This window comes from Piliocolobus tephrosceles, chromosome 16, assembly GCF_002776525.5.
Source record: "Piliocolobus tephrosceles isolate RC106 chromosome 16, ASM277652v3, whole genome shotgun sequence".
NCBI lineage: Eukaryota > Metazoa > Chordata > Mammalia > Primates > Cercopithecidae > Piliocolobus > Piliocolobus tephrosceles.
Window position 1 is genome coordinate 61,624,253 of NC_045449.1, and position 14,571 is coordinate 61,638,823.

At 42.3% G+C, this 14,571-nt stretch overlaps 1 protein-coding gene across 13 annotated transcripts in view; it reads left to right on the forward strand.

Moving 5' to 3' along the window:
* The window catches only part of BPTF (bromodomain PHD finger transcription factor), a 150,446-nt gene that overhangs the window by 90,308 nt on the left and 45,567 nt on the right, over window positions 1–14,571 (forward strand). For 9 of the 13 annotated variants that reach the window (XM_026456756.2, XM_026456754.2, XM_026456753.2 and 6 more), the window contains 7 exons: window positions 813–937; window positions 2,436–2,564; window positions 5,280–5,430; window positions 6,992–7,034; window positions 11,127–11,373; window positions 11,731–11,892; window positions 12,110–12,261. In XM_026456756.2, coding sequence (XP_026312541.1) covers window positions 813–937; window positions 2,436–2,564; window positions 5,280–5,430; window positions 6,992–7,034; window positions 11,127–11,373; window positions 11,731–11,892; window positions 12,110–12,261 — 1,009 coding nt within the window. The remainder of the gene's footprint in view (window positions 1–812; window positions 938–2,435; window positions 2,565–5,279; window positions 5,431–6,991; window positions 7,035–11,126; window positions 11,374–11,730; window positions 11,893–12,109; window positions 12,262–14,571) is intronic. The other 4 variants (XM_026456755.2, XM_023211986.2, XM_023211987.2 and 1 more) reach the window with 1 other exon arrangement.

Sequence of the window (14,571 nt, forward strand, 5' to 3'; positions counted from 1 at the left end):
TTTATTTATTTATTTATTTATTTATTTATTTATTTATTTATTTATTTTGAGATCAAGTTTCACTCTTATCCCCCAGGCTGGAGTGCAATGGTGTAATCTTGGCTCACTGCAACCTCTGCCTCCTGGGTTCAATTGATTCTCCTGCTTCCAGCCTCTCAAGTAGCTGGGATTACAGGCATGCACCACCATGCCCAACTAAGTTTTGTATTTTTAGTAGAGATGGGGTTTTGCCATATTGGTCAGGTTGGTCTCGAACTCCTGACCTCAGGTGATCTGCTTGCCTCGGCCTCGCAGAGTGTTGGGATTACAGGCGTGAGCCACCGCATCTGACGTCATTTTATTCTTTTAGAAAATTTAAACATTTTCAGGTTTTCTGTTTTTGCAAAAGTTAGGATTTTTCCTTCAAAACTCCTTTATCACATTTAATAACAATTATCTATTTCTCTATATTTAGTCCCCAAAATTTTCCTAACAGATATTTTGGTGTTAGGTTAAATTTATAAAATCTTCATGAATTTTTGCCTTATCAACCTTACAATGAAACATTCTCATTTTATAAATTTCTATGGCATTTAAAATGGATATAGACCCTTTTTAAAAAAAGTTAGGTGCCTGTTATGCCTATGAACAAGGAAGTTTTTCGTTTAAAGGACATATAATACCAAAGTCTTACAAAACCATATTATAAATACTGAAGTCCTAATGAGGACAAGAAACACAGCCCTTCAGTTTAGTAGAGTGAATATGAATGTGTATGTCTGTGTGTATACATGTAGATATATATATATGGATTTCTTTCGTTTACCTTTCAGATATAGACTTCAGACCGTAAAGTCCTTAGCTGGAGTGAGCCTAATGTTACGGTTACTGTGGGCAAGTTTGAGATGGGATGACATGGCGGCCAAGGCTCCTCCAGGAGGAGGGACTACACGGACAGGTAAGGGGAAGGGGAGTTATTTTCTAATTTAAGTTTAAAAGCCAAAATCACAGGCCAGGCACGGTGGCTCATGCCTGTAATCCCAACACTTTGGGAGGCCGAGGTGGGCGGATCACAAGGTTAAGAGATCGAAACCATCCTGGCCAACATGGTGAAACCCCGTCTCTACTAAAAATAGAAAAATTAGCTGGGCGTGGGTCCTAGCTACTTGGGAAGGTGAGACAGAAGAATCACTTGAACCCAGGAGACAGAGGTTGCAGGGAGCTGAGATCGCACCACTGCACTCCAGCCTGGCAACAGAGCGAGACTCCGTCTCAAAAACCTTTAAAAAAAGAAAAGCTAAAATCACTTGCCTATTCACTTAATTTTAAGTATCTCTGTTTTCTTGTTAAAATATAATGTACTGGGCACAGTGGCTCATGCCTGTAATCCCAGTATTTTTGGAGGCTGAGGCGGGCAAATCACAAGGTCAGGCGATCGAGACCATCCTGGCTACCACGGTGAAACCCCGTCTCTACTAAAAATACAAAAAATTAGCCAGGCCTGGTGGTGGGCGCCTGTAGTCCCAGCTGCTCAGGAGAATGGCGTGAACCCGGGAGGCGGAGCTTACAGTGAGCCAAGATCATGCCACTGCACTCCAGCCTGGGTGACAGAGCGAGACTGTCTCAAAAAATAAAAAATAAAAATAAAATAATAATAAAATATAATGCTTGTATTTAAAAAATACAGTTTTGGCCATGTGTGGTAGCTCTCACCTGTAATCCTAGCACTTTAGGAGGCCAAGGCAGGAGGATCACTTGAGGCCAGGAGTTTGTGACCAGGCTGGGCAACATAATGAGACCTTGTCTCTACAAAACTCTAATTAAAAAAGAAAAAAAAAAATCAACTAGGCCTGGTGACAGGTGTCTATAGTCCCTGCCACTTGGGAGGCTGGGGCCAGGAGGATTGCTTGAGCCAGGAGTTCAAGGTTGCAGTGACTATGGTCCGCCAGTGTCCTCCAGTCTGGATAACAGAGCAAAATGCTATCTCTAAAAAAAAAATTTTTTTTCACATACAGCTTTGTTGAAGTTTGGCACATGCTATAAAATCCCAGGGGCCAGGAGGGAAGGTTCAGATTATAAAATGAGTCACTTATGTGTGAACCAGTCTACATTTTTTAAAAGATATTTATTATTGTTTAATTAAAAATTTAAGACTTCTGGAGGCCTGTTCTTGCTGCTTCTGTCCTAGGCTTTTTATTATTTTGATTGAGTATTTCCACCAGGAGCTCAGCTATACCCAGCAGCATTTTGTTTCATTTAGAAATTTGCAGTGAGGAAGAAGCTCGGTATTGTTGCAGTCTAGCAGTGATCCTGTTAGATGTTAGTGATCCTGTTAATTAGTCAGATGTTTCCAAAAGTTTATTCCATGTGTGTCTTTTTGAAAGCACCAGATGTACCTTTTTAGTCTCTGAGTATTTCAGTTGGTTATTAATACTATGTGAATTAAATCACCGTAGAAACATCCGAAACTGAAATCACAACAACAGAAATAATTAAGAGGAGAGATGTTGGTCCTTACGGCATTCGATCTGAATATTGTATCAGGAAAATCATTTGTCCCATTGGAGTTCCAGAAACACCAAAAGGTAAGGAATAGAAGGAATTATATTCTTTCATTATTAACCTGTTAGCCATGTATTTTATGAATTGAAATTTGATATATTTTTTTCTTCTCTCTGTTTACCTTTTAAAAAAGAAATTTTTTACAACTGCCAAATTTTGGAAATGATATTAAAGTAATAAACATAGGAAGATTCTGGTAGACACACATTGATGCCTATGAGCCTTGTTCCAAGCACAGCAAAGGGCTATAATAATACCTCTTGTAATTAAGATGTGAGACATTGCCTGACCACAGACCAGCAGCTCCTAGAGAGCAGCCATCTCGTCTGTCTGGTTTGTTGAAGTCCTGGTAACTAGTACCAAGTCTAATATGTAAGTGGGTCAATAAAGATATCTTAAGGATTAAAACTATTGTGAAATACTTCAGTGCTCAAGGTAGAGATAATCTAAGAGGCATGAAGAGTTACTCAAGAAATGTTTATAGAGCACCAATGCAATAGGCACTGGGTGGCAAATACATAGAAGAATGAGATTTGACCCCTAATCTCAAGGAAGCAAAGAAAAGCTTATAGTATTATAATATCAGTGTTATATGTGTTGCAATAAGATAAGAGAGTAATGTTGGAAAAGAAGATTAACACTATTTTGTAGATAATTATGAATGTCTGCTTAGAAAATTCATGAGAATTAAAAGTATTAGCACTAATAGGAGTTCATTGTAGTATCCAAATTGAAAATATATAAAGTCCATGTTATTTTATGTAAACAATAAAAATATTTAGGAAAAAACCTAGTAAGAAATGTATAAAAAGGCCAGGTTCAGTGGCTCACACCTGTAATTCCAGGACATTGGGAGGCCAAGACAGGTGGATTACTTGAGCCCAGGAGTTCGAGCCCAGCCTAGACAATGTAGTGAAACCCCATCCCTACAAAACATACAAAAATTACAAAAATATTGGTAATGTGCATGCCTGTAATCCCAGCTACTCAGGAGGCTGAGGCCCGAGAATCGCTTGAGCCTGGGAGGTGGAGGTTGCAGTGAGCTAAGATCACACCACTGCACTCCAGTCTGGGCAACAGATTGAGACTCCGTGTCAAAAAAAAAAAAAGAAAAGAAAAGAAAAGAAAAGAAATACAGGCCGGGCATGTGGCTCAAGCTTGTAGTCCCAGCACTTTGGGAGGCTGAGGCGGGCAGATCACTTGAGATCAGGAGTTTGAGACCAGCCTGGCCAGCATAGCAAAACTGCGTCTCTACTGAAAATACAAAAAATTAGCTGGGTATGGTGGTGCACACTTGTAGTCCCAGCTACTTGGAAGGGTGAAGTGGGAGTGGGAGAATCACTTATACCCAGACGGCAGAAGTTGCAGTTAGCCAAGATTGTGCCAGTGCATTCTAGCATGGGCAACATAGTGAGACACTGTCTCCAAATAAATAAATAAATAAAAAGATAATGTCCTTAGATAGAAACATAGTGTTTTTATAAAAGTTACCTCTCCCCAAATGTATACACTTAATTTTTGAAACTTGATTAAATTAACTTGGGAGTTCTTGGAGAATAACCTTTGGAAAAGAGCACCAGTGAAGCAACACCTGTTCCTAGTGGATGATAAATTTTAGCTTAATTAAAACAGCAGTCAGGCGCAGTGGCTCACGCCTGTATTCCCATCACTTTGGGAGGCCAAGGCGGGTGGGTCTTTTGAGGTCAGGAGTTCAAGACCAGCCTGGCCAACATGGTGAAACCCCGTCTCTACTGAAAATACAAAAATTAGCTGGATGTGATATTACACACCTGTAGTCCCAGCTACTTGGGAGGCCGAGGCATGAGAATTGGTAAACCCAGGATGGGGGTATTGCAGTGAGCTGAGTTCACACCACTGTACTCCAGCCTGGGCAACAGAGTGAGATTCTGTCTCCAAAAAAAAAAAAGAAATCATAAGGTCATCCTGGCACAGAAAGAGCTCTGTTGATGGGCACAGAAACAGATGGAAGATATCCCTGACAAGCCTTCAGTCTCCTTGACCCACAGCCTTTGATGCAAACCACTGCTGCCCCCTAAAATCACTTTTCTTTGATTTGTATCCCTTTGTACAATTCAGGTCCTGCTACTTCTGAAAATTTCTGTTTCCTTCTGCTGCTTCCTTGTGATTGAATATATGGGGAGGTTCAATGCTTGTCCCTCCCTACTTTTTATTTTTTAAATCTTTTTATGAGGAGATTTTATCTATTCTTAGGTTTCAGATCTCCCCTTTATATTGGTAACTCTCAAATCCCCCTTCTCTATGCGGTGATAGGGAAACACATATTATATACCCAAGTGTGAGAAGAACATAGCTAGTCTTTTGTAGGAAGTTGAATTCATGTTGGGGTCTGGAGGATGAATTGACATTAGTCAGATGAGCAGTGGGGGCTAGGAATAGTGCTCCAAGTGGAAGAAACAGATTGTATAAAGGCTAATAAGCCTTTTATTTTGGGGGTCAGCAAACCACAGCCCATGAGCCTTGGCCTACCCTGCTTTTATAAATGAAATTTGATTGGAACACAGCCACATTTACTCACTTATGTGTTGTCTTTGGCTGCTTTCATGATACAAAGGCACAGCTGAGTAGTTGCAGCAGAGACCATCTGGCAATTTAAGAAGAAAAGTTTGCCAACCACTATTTTTCGTGATAGAAGATGCCAGAAGTACTTTAATTTTAGAAGCAATATTGCTTAAAATATTCTGATTTCCTTTCCAAAGAAACACCTACACCTCAGAGGAAAGGCCTTCGATCAAGTGCACTGCGGCCAAAGAGACCAGAAACGCCCAAGCAAACTGGCCCTGTTATTATTGAAACCTGGGTAGCAGAAGAAGAGCTGGAATTGTGGGAGATCAGGGCATTTGCTGAGAGGTAAGGAAATGGTTAATACCTGGTCAACTATTTGAAGATTTTATCACTTCAGAATCAAGAAATTACTTTTTTTTTTTTTTTTTTTTTTTGAGACAGGATCTTGCTCTGTCACCCAGGCTGGAGTGCAGTGACACAATCTTGGCTCACTGCAACCTCTGCCTCCCAGACTCAAGTGATCCTCCCACCTCAGCCTCCCCAGTACCTAGGACTATAGGTGCATGACACCAGGCCCAGCTAATGTTTGTATTTTTTGTACAGAGATGGGGTTTTGCTGTGTTGTTCAGGCTGATCTTGAACTCCTGGGCTCAAGCGATCCACCCAACTTGGCCTCCCAAAGTGCTGGGATTACAGGCATGAGCTACCCTACCTGGGGTGAAAGAATTATCAGTTTAATCGCAGTAAAGTCCTAGCTTGACTTTACTCCACCTTTGATTTTAAGTGCTAGCGGTGAATAGTTTAGTAAGGTCCTCTCTCTCTCTCTTTTTTTTTTTTTTGGAGACAGAGTCTTGCTCTGTCAGCTGGGCTGGAGTGCAGTGGCACGATCTCAGCTCACTGCAACCTCCGCCTCCTGGGCTCAAGCAATTCTTCTGCCTCAACCTTGTGAGTAGCTGGGATTACAGGGGTGTATCACCATGCCTGGCTGGTTTTTGTATGTTTTGTAGAGACAGGGTTTCACCGTGTTGACCAGGCTGGTCTCGAACTCCTAACCTTGGGTAATCCACCCACCTCAGCCTCCCAAAGTGCTGGGATTACAAGTGTGAGCCACCGCACCTGGCCCTCTCTTATTTTTAATGTGTTGCCCATTTGTCGATTTTTAATTACCATAATGTTTTATCTTTATTTTTTATTTTGTTTTATTTTTGAGACAGAGTTTCGCTCTGTCCGCCAGGCTGGAGTGCAGTGGCACGATCTCAGCTTATTGCAACCTCCGCCTCCCAGATTGAAGCAATTCTCCTGCCTCAGCCTCCCAAGTAGCTGGGAGTACAAGCATGTGCCACCACGCCTGGCCAACTTTTTTTTTTTTTTCCCCCAAGACGGAGTCTCGCTCTGTCAACCAGGCTGGAGTGCAGTGGCGCAGTCTCGGCTCACTGCATACTCCACCTCCGAAGTTCAAGCAGTTCTCCTGCCTCAGCCAAACGGCCACCACCACGCCTGGCTAATTTTTTGTATTTTTAGTAGAGATGAGTCGAACTCCTGACCTCAAGCAATCCACCTGCCTCAGCCTCCCAAAATGCTGGGATTTACAAGCATGAGCCACCGCACCCGGCCTGAGCCACTGTGCCCGGCCCTGGCTAACATTTGTATTTTTAGTAGAGATGGGGTTTCACCATGTTGGCCAGGCTGGTCTTGAACTCTTGACCTCAACTGATCTGCCTGCCTCGGCCTCCCACAGTGCTGGGATTATAGGCATGAGCCATCTCACACAGCCAAATGTTTTATTTTAAAATTGAGATAATATCATACCTTTGTATGATGTGAAAATCAACCAGATTTCACTTATATTAGATGTCAGATGCCTAATAAGGTAGTTTCTGATAAGTTTCTCCTTTTTTTCCTGCAGAGTGGAGAAAGAAAAGGCACAAGCAGTTGAGCAACAGGCTAAGGTTAGTGAACAGAAGAAGGCAGAGGACATCAAGGCCCAAATGGAGGCTCTTTCAAAACAGCAGCTCTTGACTTCCCATCAGCTGGGGGAGTTGGTCCTGGTCCCACTTGACAACATACGTACATTTTTTAGCCAAATTCATGCACACCCATGCACAGTAATGATACATTCTTGTGGGTTTTGGTGATTATTTTTTTGAGACAGTGTCTCACTATCACCCAGGCTGGAGTAGATCACAGCTCACCGAGCCTTGACCTCTCCGGTTCAAGCTGTTCTCCCACCTCAGCCTCCCTAGTAGTTGGGACTACAGGCACACACCATCATGCACAGCTAATGTTTGTATCTTTTGTAGAGATAGGGCTTCACCATGTTCCCCAGGCTGGTCTCAAACTCCTGGACTCAAGCGATCCACCTGCCTCAGCCTCCCAAAGTGCTGGGATTTTAGGTGTGAGCCATTGCACCCATCTAGGTTTTTTTTTTTTTTTTAATGTATCTCATGTATATCTTATTGTCATTATTTGAAAACAGCTCTGTGGATACACCAAGCTGTGATTTTGTAAAAAGTATACATATCTGGAGGACATCTGAAATAAGATTTCTATTATTTATTATCTAAATTTAGAGTTTCATGAGTAATTTCTGAAAATAATTTTTTCTTGTGAATTTCCAATCTGGAAGATTTCTGTGATCTATGAAAAAGCAAATTATACTAAAACTCCATGAGAGTTTGTTGTAATTGATTATTATAAAGTTAATGATGATTTCTTGGTGTTTTCATACTATAAATAATGTGCCAGGGCCAAACGCAGTGGCTTATGCCTGTAGTCCCAGCACTTTTGGAAGTCCAAGGCAGGAGGATCCCTTGAGTCCAGGGGTTTGAGACCAGCCTGGGCAACATAGGGAGACCCTGTCTCTAATAAAAGAAAAAACCAAATTTTAAAAATAAAAATACAATGTACTATATATGCCTAAACATTGAGGACCTGAATAAAAGATGATGACCACTTACTCCTATTGAGAAAATACTCTAAAAGTTTTTACCAACTTCAATATATAAACATTGAGGATACAGGTGAATAGATATATCTGTATACAGTATTATTAACATAGTTATACGTAACTATTTAAAAATCACATATAAACCAAATTATTTGTTTCAAACCAGTTTTCCCTCGCATTTTATAAAACATTTTTCCAAACTCTTATATATCTTTCAGTTTACTATAAGTCCTTATCTTCACTTACATCAAAGTTTGAGATGATAGCACTTTTGGGTTCTATGTATGATGCTATCTGTCATAGGAAATCGATCACTAAACCCAAATATCTATAGCAACTGGCTAGTTGTGTTTTTTTAAATTTTATTGGGTGTGTTTTCTCATCTCTGCAATGTAACCTAATGTATTACTTTTTTTTTTTTCTTTCTTTTTTAAAAAGGGTCTCACTTTCTTGCCCAGGCTGCTGGAGTGCAGTGGCACAATCATGGCTCACTACATTCTCAATCTCCTGGGCTCAAGTAATCCAGCCACCTCAGCTTCCCAAGTAATTGGGACCGCAGGCGTGCAACACCATGCCTGACTGATTTTTGTAGTTTTTGGAGAGAGAGGACTTTTGCCATATTGCCCAGGCTAGTCTTGAACTTGTGAGCTCAAGTGATCTGCCCACCTAGGCCTCCCAAAGTGCTGGGATTACAGGCAAGCACCACTGCATTTGGCTGTAATATACTTTTTTTTTTCTTTAATTTTTTGAGACAGAGTCTTGCTCTGTTGCCCAGGCCGGAGTGCAGTGGTGCGATCTAGGCTCACTGCAAGCTCCGCCTCCCAGGTTCACGCCATTCTCCTGCCTCAGCCTCCCGAGTAACTGGGACTACACGTGCCCACCACCAGGCCTGGCTAATTTTTTGTATTTTTAGTAGAGACGGGGTTTCACTGTGTTAGCCAGGATGGTCTCAAACTCCTGACCTTGTGATCTGCCGGCATGCCTCGGCCTCCCAAAGTGCTGGGATTACAGGGGTGAGCCACCGTGCCCAGCCAATACATTACTTTTAAAAATCTATTTTAAATGATTATTTATGAAGATAGCTAACACTTCAGCTTTGAAGGCATATTCTCCAGTAAATGAGTACTAATATATCTGTTCTATTTCTCTGCCTCCTTTTTTTTGTTTTGTTTTGTTTTAAAGGAGATAGGATCTTGCTCTGTTGCTGAGGCTGGAGTATAGTGGTGAGATCATAGCTCATTGTAACTTTGAATTCCCGGGCTTAAGGTGATCCTCCGGCCTCAGCTAGGATCCTGAACAGCTGGAGCTACAGACGCACTACCACACCCACCTTTGCCTCCCTCTTTTTTTTTTTTTTTTCCTTCTTTCTTTTCTTTAACTGATTTAATCAGGTGATGTCTCTAAGAGTAGAAAACTAAACTCTTTTTCTTCTGAGGAATGAGGAATTATGTAAAGTACTTTATATTATATTCAGGTGTATAGTATAGGTACAAAAGTAGTCCTAAAAAAATTGGATGTGATGTCATAGGTGAGCAGTTTGCAAAGGCAGGAGATAGTGGTGCAGCATTGGAATTTGATTTTAGCAGACATCCCAGCGACACCCTTAACTAGCTCTGTGGCCTTGGGCCAGTTCCACAACCTCTCTAGTTTCTTGTTTCCTCAACTTATAAGATAATGAAGGTAAAGCATCTGCCACCAGGTTTGCAATAAATTTCACCTGTTGTTTTACATGTGCATGGTCATCACACCACTGTTGATAAGCTGTTAGAAAAGTTTAGCAGTCTGTAATAAAGATATACAGAATATCTTTAATAACTAGTTTAAAAGATCATATTATACAACTCTGTGTAGTATAAAGTGTTTTTCTATAAAAATATTTGAATGTATAATATAAAAAGTCTAGGAAAACTATAATTTTCAGCTTGCTTCATTGCAGATTTGCCAACTTTAATAATAGTGTCATTAACTATTGACATGCTTTTTATAGTTGGATAAATTAACATTACAGTGAAACAGAAACCTTTCACAGCTCCATTTGTTCTCAGCTCTGAATCTCAACACTGAGCAGCATGGTGTTTCTGTCTCCAGTAAGATTACCCACATCTCTGTTGTTTTCAGTCTGAAACCTTGGATATTTGTACAAGCCAGAAAAACTTGATAAAATATTTTCTGCTATGAACAGCTTAGTACTTTTAATGTAATATGTGTGGTATAGAGATACGAAAATACTGCCTTCATAGATAGGTACCTTGGAGGAATTAAATGTATGAGTCGGGTGCAGTGGTTCACGCCTGTAATCCCAGCACTTTGGGAGGCCGAGGTGGGCGGATCACAAGGTCAGGAGATCAAGACCATCCTGGCCAACACGGTGAAACCCCGTCTCTACTAAAAATACAAAAAATTACCCGGGGGGGTGGCGGGTGCCTGTAGTCCCAGCTACTCCGGAGGCTGAGGCAGGAGAATGGCATGAAACCCAGGAGGCAGAGTTTGCAGTGAGCCGAGATCACGCCACTGCACTCCAGCCTGGGAGACAGAGCGAGACTCTGAAAAAAATATATATGTATATGTGTGTGTGTGTGTGTGTGTGTATAGCCTTCATCAATAAATTAAATTCAGGTTTGTTTGTTTTTTGGTTTTTTTTTTTTTAAGAGTTTGAGTCACTCTTATCACCCAGGTTGGAGTGCAGTGGCATGATCTCAGCTTACTGTAACCTCTGCCGCCCGGGTTCAAGCAATTCTTCTGCCTCAGCCTCCCGAGTAGTTAGAATTACAGGCACGAGCCACAGTGCTCGGCTAATTTTTGTATTTTTTGTAGAGGTGGAGTTTCACCATATTGGCCAGGCTGGTCTCGAACTCCTGGCCTCAGGTGATCTGCCCACCTCAGTCTCCCAGAGTGCTAGGACTACAGGTGTGAGCCACCGCAGCCAGCCATAAATAAGGGTAAATTTACATGGGCATATATTTTTGGAAGTAAAATATTTCAGAAATGTAGTGGAATTTCTCAAGGTGAGAGAAATTGTTGACAGACTTGTAGAATCGTATTGTTTTTATTTAGAACTATTTTGATTCATGTTTCCTCTCCCTCACTGTTTTAGAAACGACTGGAGCAGCAGAAGCCAACAGTGATTGCAACTTCCACTACTTCCCCAACGAACAGTACAACCAGTACCGTCTCTCCAGCACAGAAGGTTATGGTGGCCCCCATAAGTGGCTCAGTTACAACTGGAACCAAAATGGTACTAACTACTAAAGTTGGATCTCCAGCTACAGTAACATTCCAACAAAACAAGAACTTTCATCAAACCTTTGCTACGTGGGTTAAGCAAGGCCAGTCAAATTCAGGTATACAACTATGATTAAGTAAAAGATTACTTTGGTTCAGGAAAATTAATTTTCAACCTTTTAGCTACTGAAATGAAACATTTTTTTAGAAGATTGTTTTTCTTTTGCAGCCAGTTGAGCAAACAAGCTGTAACAGTTGGTTTGTTACAAATAATGTTCATAATATTACATTAGCAAACTCCTCTCTTACATTATTTCACTTTCAACATTTACATAGTTCACTTTGAGTGGAGAGGAATGTGTTTATTAAAAATACAAAATGAGCCACATTTCATGCATTGGTGCCCTTTCCTAGAAGTCACTACGTTGCTGGTTATTTTAAATCTAAAGCTTATTAAATGTCTTATACCCCATTAGCCACCAGCACAGCTGCCACATCTGCTACAACCATTGCCAGCACAGGTCAGACGTTCCAAATTACAGGCAATCCAGTCACTATGGCAGGAAAAGTAATTACCAAACTGCCACTTCCTGCAAACAGCAAGATTGTCGCTGTAAATGTGCCAGCAACACAAGGAGGTAAGGGAAATGTGAAGAGTTTTAATTCACATTTGCCAGATCATACTGTTGCCATTATTTTTCATCTCCTTTTCACTGATTTCAGTCCTCGGATCTCACATTCTATGTAGCCCACTATAAAACCCTGCCACACGTAGTTTCTCCTCAGCAACCGAGCAACACGTAATGCTTTCTAATAAAGTGACAGTTTTTAATTATGGCTTCATCTTTTTTTAAGGCGTTGTTCAAGTACAGCAGAAAGTCCTGGGTATCATTCCATCAAGTACAGGTACCAGTCAGCAAACCTTTACTTCATTCCAGCCCAGGACAGCAACAGTCACAATTAGACCCAATACCTCAGGCTCTGGAGGAACCACAAACAATTCACAAGTAAGAATTCTTACCGATATACTTGGTTTGATGCATTGAGCACATCACATTGTTTTTATAATGGCTTCTTCCAAGATTAATCCAACTCAGTTTCCTTTGCCTATTACTGAATCTATGACAGAATACTGATTAGGAAAAAAATCTATTATGTTTCTGATAAGTGAAAATGATACATGAAGTTTTAATGTTTAACATTTAGTTAATGACACGTAAGTATGATTTATGAAGAATAATAATTGCTTTCTAGGATTTTATAAAGAACATTTCTTTATGTAAAACAGTGGACAGCACTAGACCACCCAAGGAAGTGTGCTGTGCAGGCTCGCTAAGAAATCAAATTTAAAATGCTAGACCAGGCGCGGCGGCTCACGCCTGTAATCCAAACACTTTGGGAGGCCAAGGTGGGCGGACCACTTGGGCTCACTGGGCAACATGGCAAAACCCCGTCTCTACAAAAAATACAGAAATTAGCCAAGCGTGGTGGTGCTCACCTGTAGTCCCAGCACCTCAGGAGGCTGAGGTGGGAGGATGACTTGAGCCTGGGAAGGGAAGGCTGCAGTGAGCTGAGATTGTGCCACCACACTGTAACCTGGGCAATAGAGCCAGACCTTGTCTAAAAAAAATTTTTAAAAAGTAGTCTACAGTACTGTTAGCTAGTTTGTTATCAGCTGATATGTACACATATTAGATACATCATTTCTTTTTTTTTTTTTGAGACGGAGTCTGGCTCTGTCTCCCAGGCTGGAGTACAGTGGCCGGATCTCAGCTCACTGCAAGCTCCGCCTCCCAGGTTTACCCCATTCTCCTGCCTCAGCCTCCAGAGTAGCTGGGACTACAGGCGCCCGCCACCTCGCCCGGCTAGTTTTTTGTATTTTTAGTAGAGACAAGGTTTCACCGTGTTAGCCAGGATGGTCTCGATCTCCTGACCTCGTGATCCGCCCATCTCGGCCTCCCAAAGTGCTGGGATCACAGGCTTAAGCCACCGCGCCCGGCCCATCATTTCTTTTTTTAAGACAGAGTTTCAGTCTTGTTGCCCAGGCTGGAGTGCAGTGACATCATCTCAGCTCACTGCAAGCTCCGCCTCCCAGGTTGACGCCATTCTCCTGCCTCAGCCTCTGGAGTAGCTGGGACTATAGGTGCCCGCCACCACGCCCGGCTAATTTGTTTTGTACTTTTAGTAGAGACGGGGTTTCACCGTGTTAGCCAGGATGGTCTCGATCGCCTGACCTTGTGATCCGTCCTCCTTGGCCTTCCAAAGTGCTAGGATTACAAGCGTGAGCCACTGCGCCTGGCCCTGGTTTCCCCTTTAAAACTATCAAAGGGCCAGGGACGGTAGCTCACGCCTGTAATGCCAGCACTTTGGGAGGCTGAGGTGAGCGGATCACTTAAGGCCAGGAGTTCGAGAACAACCTAAACAAAATGGCAAAGCCCCATCTCTACTAAAAATACAAAAAATTGGCTGGACATGGTGGCACATGCCTGTAGTCCCAGCTATTTCCCAGCTACTTGGGAGGGTAAGGGATGAGAATTGCTTGAACCCACCATCCTGGTTAATATGATGAAACCCTGTCTCTACTAAAAATAAAAAATTAGCTGGGTGTGGTGGCACACGCCTGTAGTCCCAGCTACTTGGGAGGCTGAGGCAGGAGAATTGCTTGAATCCGGGAGGTGGAGGTTGCAGGGAGCCAAGATCATGCCACTGTACTCCAATCTGGGTGAAAGAGCGAGAATCTGTCTCTAAATAAGTAAATAAATAAGCGAGACTCTGTCTCTAAATAAGTAGATGAATGAATGAATGAATGAACGAATGAGATTAGCCAGACGTGGTGCCATTCACCCATAGTCCTAGCTTCTTGGGAGGCTGAGGCAGGCAGATTGCTTAAGCCCAAGAGTGAGCCAGGCTGCAATGAACTGTGATTGCATCACTGCATTCCATCTTGGGCAACAGAATGAGACCCTGTCTTTAAAATAAATAAACAGGCCAGGCGCGGTGGCTCAAGCCTGTAATCCCAGCACTTTGGGAGGCTGAGACGGGCGGATCACGAGGTCAGGAGGTTGAGACCATCCTGGCTAACACGGTGAAACCCCCGTCTCTACTAAAAAATACAGAAAACTAGCCGGGTGAGGTGGCGGGCACCTGTAGTCCCAGCTGCTTGGGAGGCTGAGGCAGGAGAATGGCGTGAACCCGGGAGGCGGAGCTTGCAGTGAGCTGAGATCCGGCCACTGCACTCCAGCCTGGGCGACAGAGCGAGACTCCGTCTCAAAAAAAAAAAAACCAAAAAACAAATAAATAAATAGCCGGGCACGGTG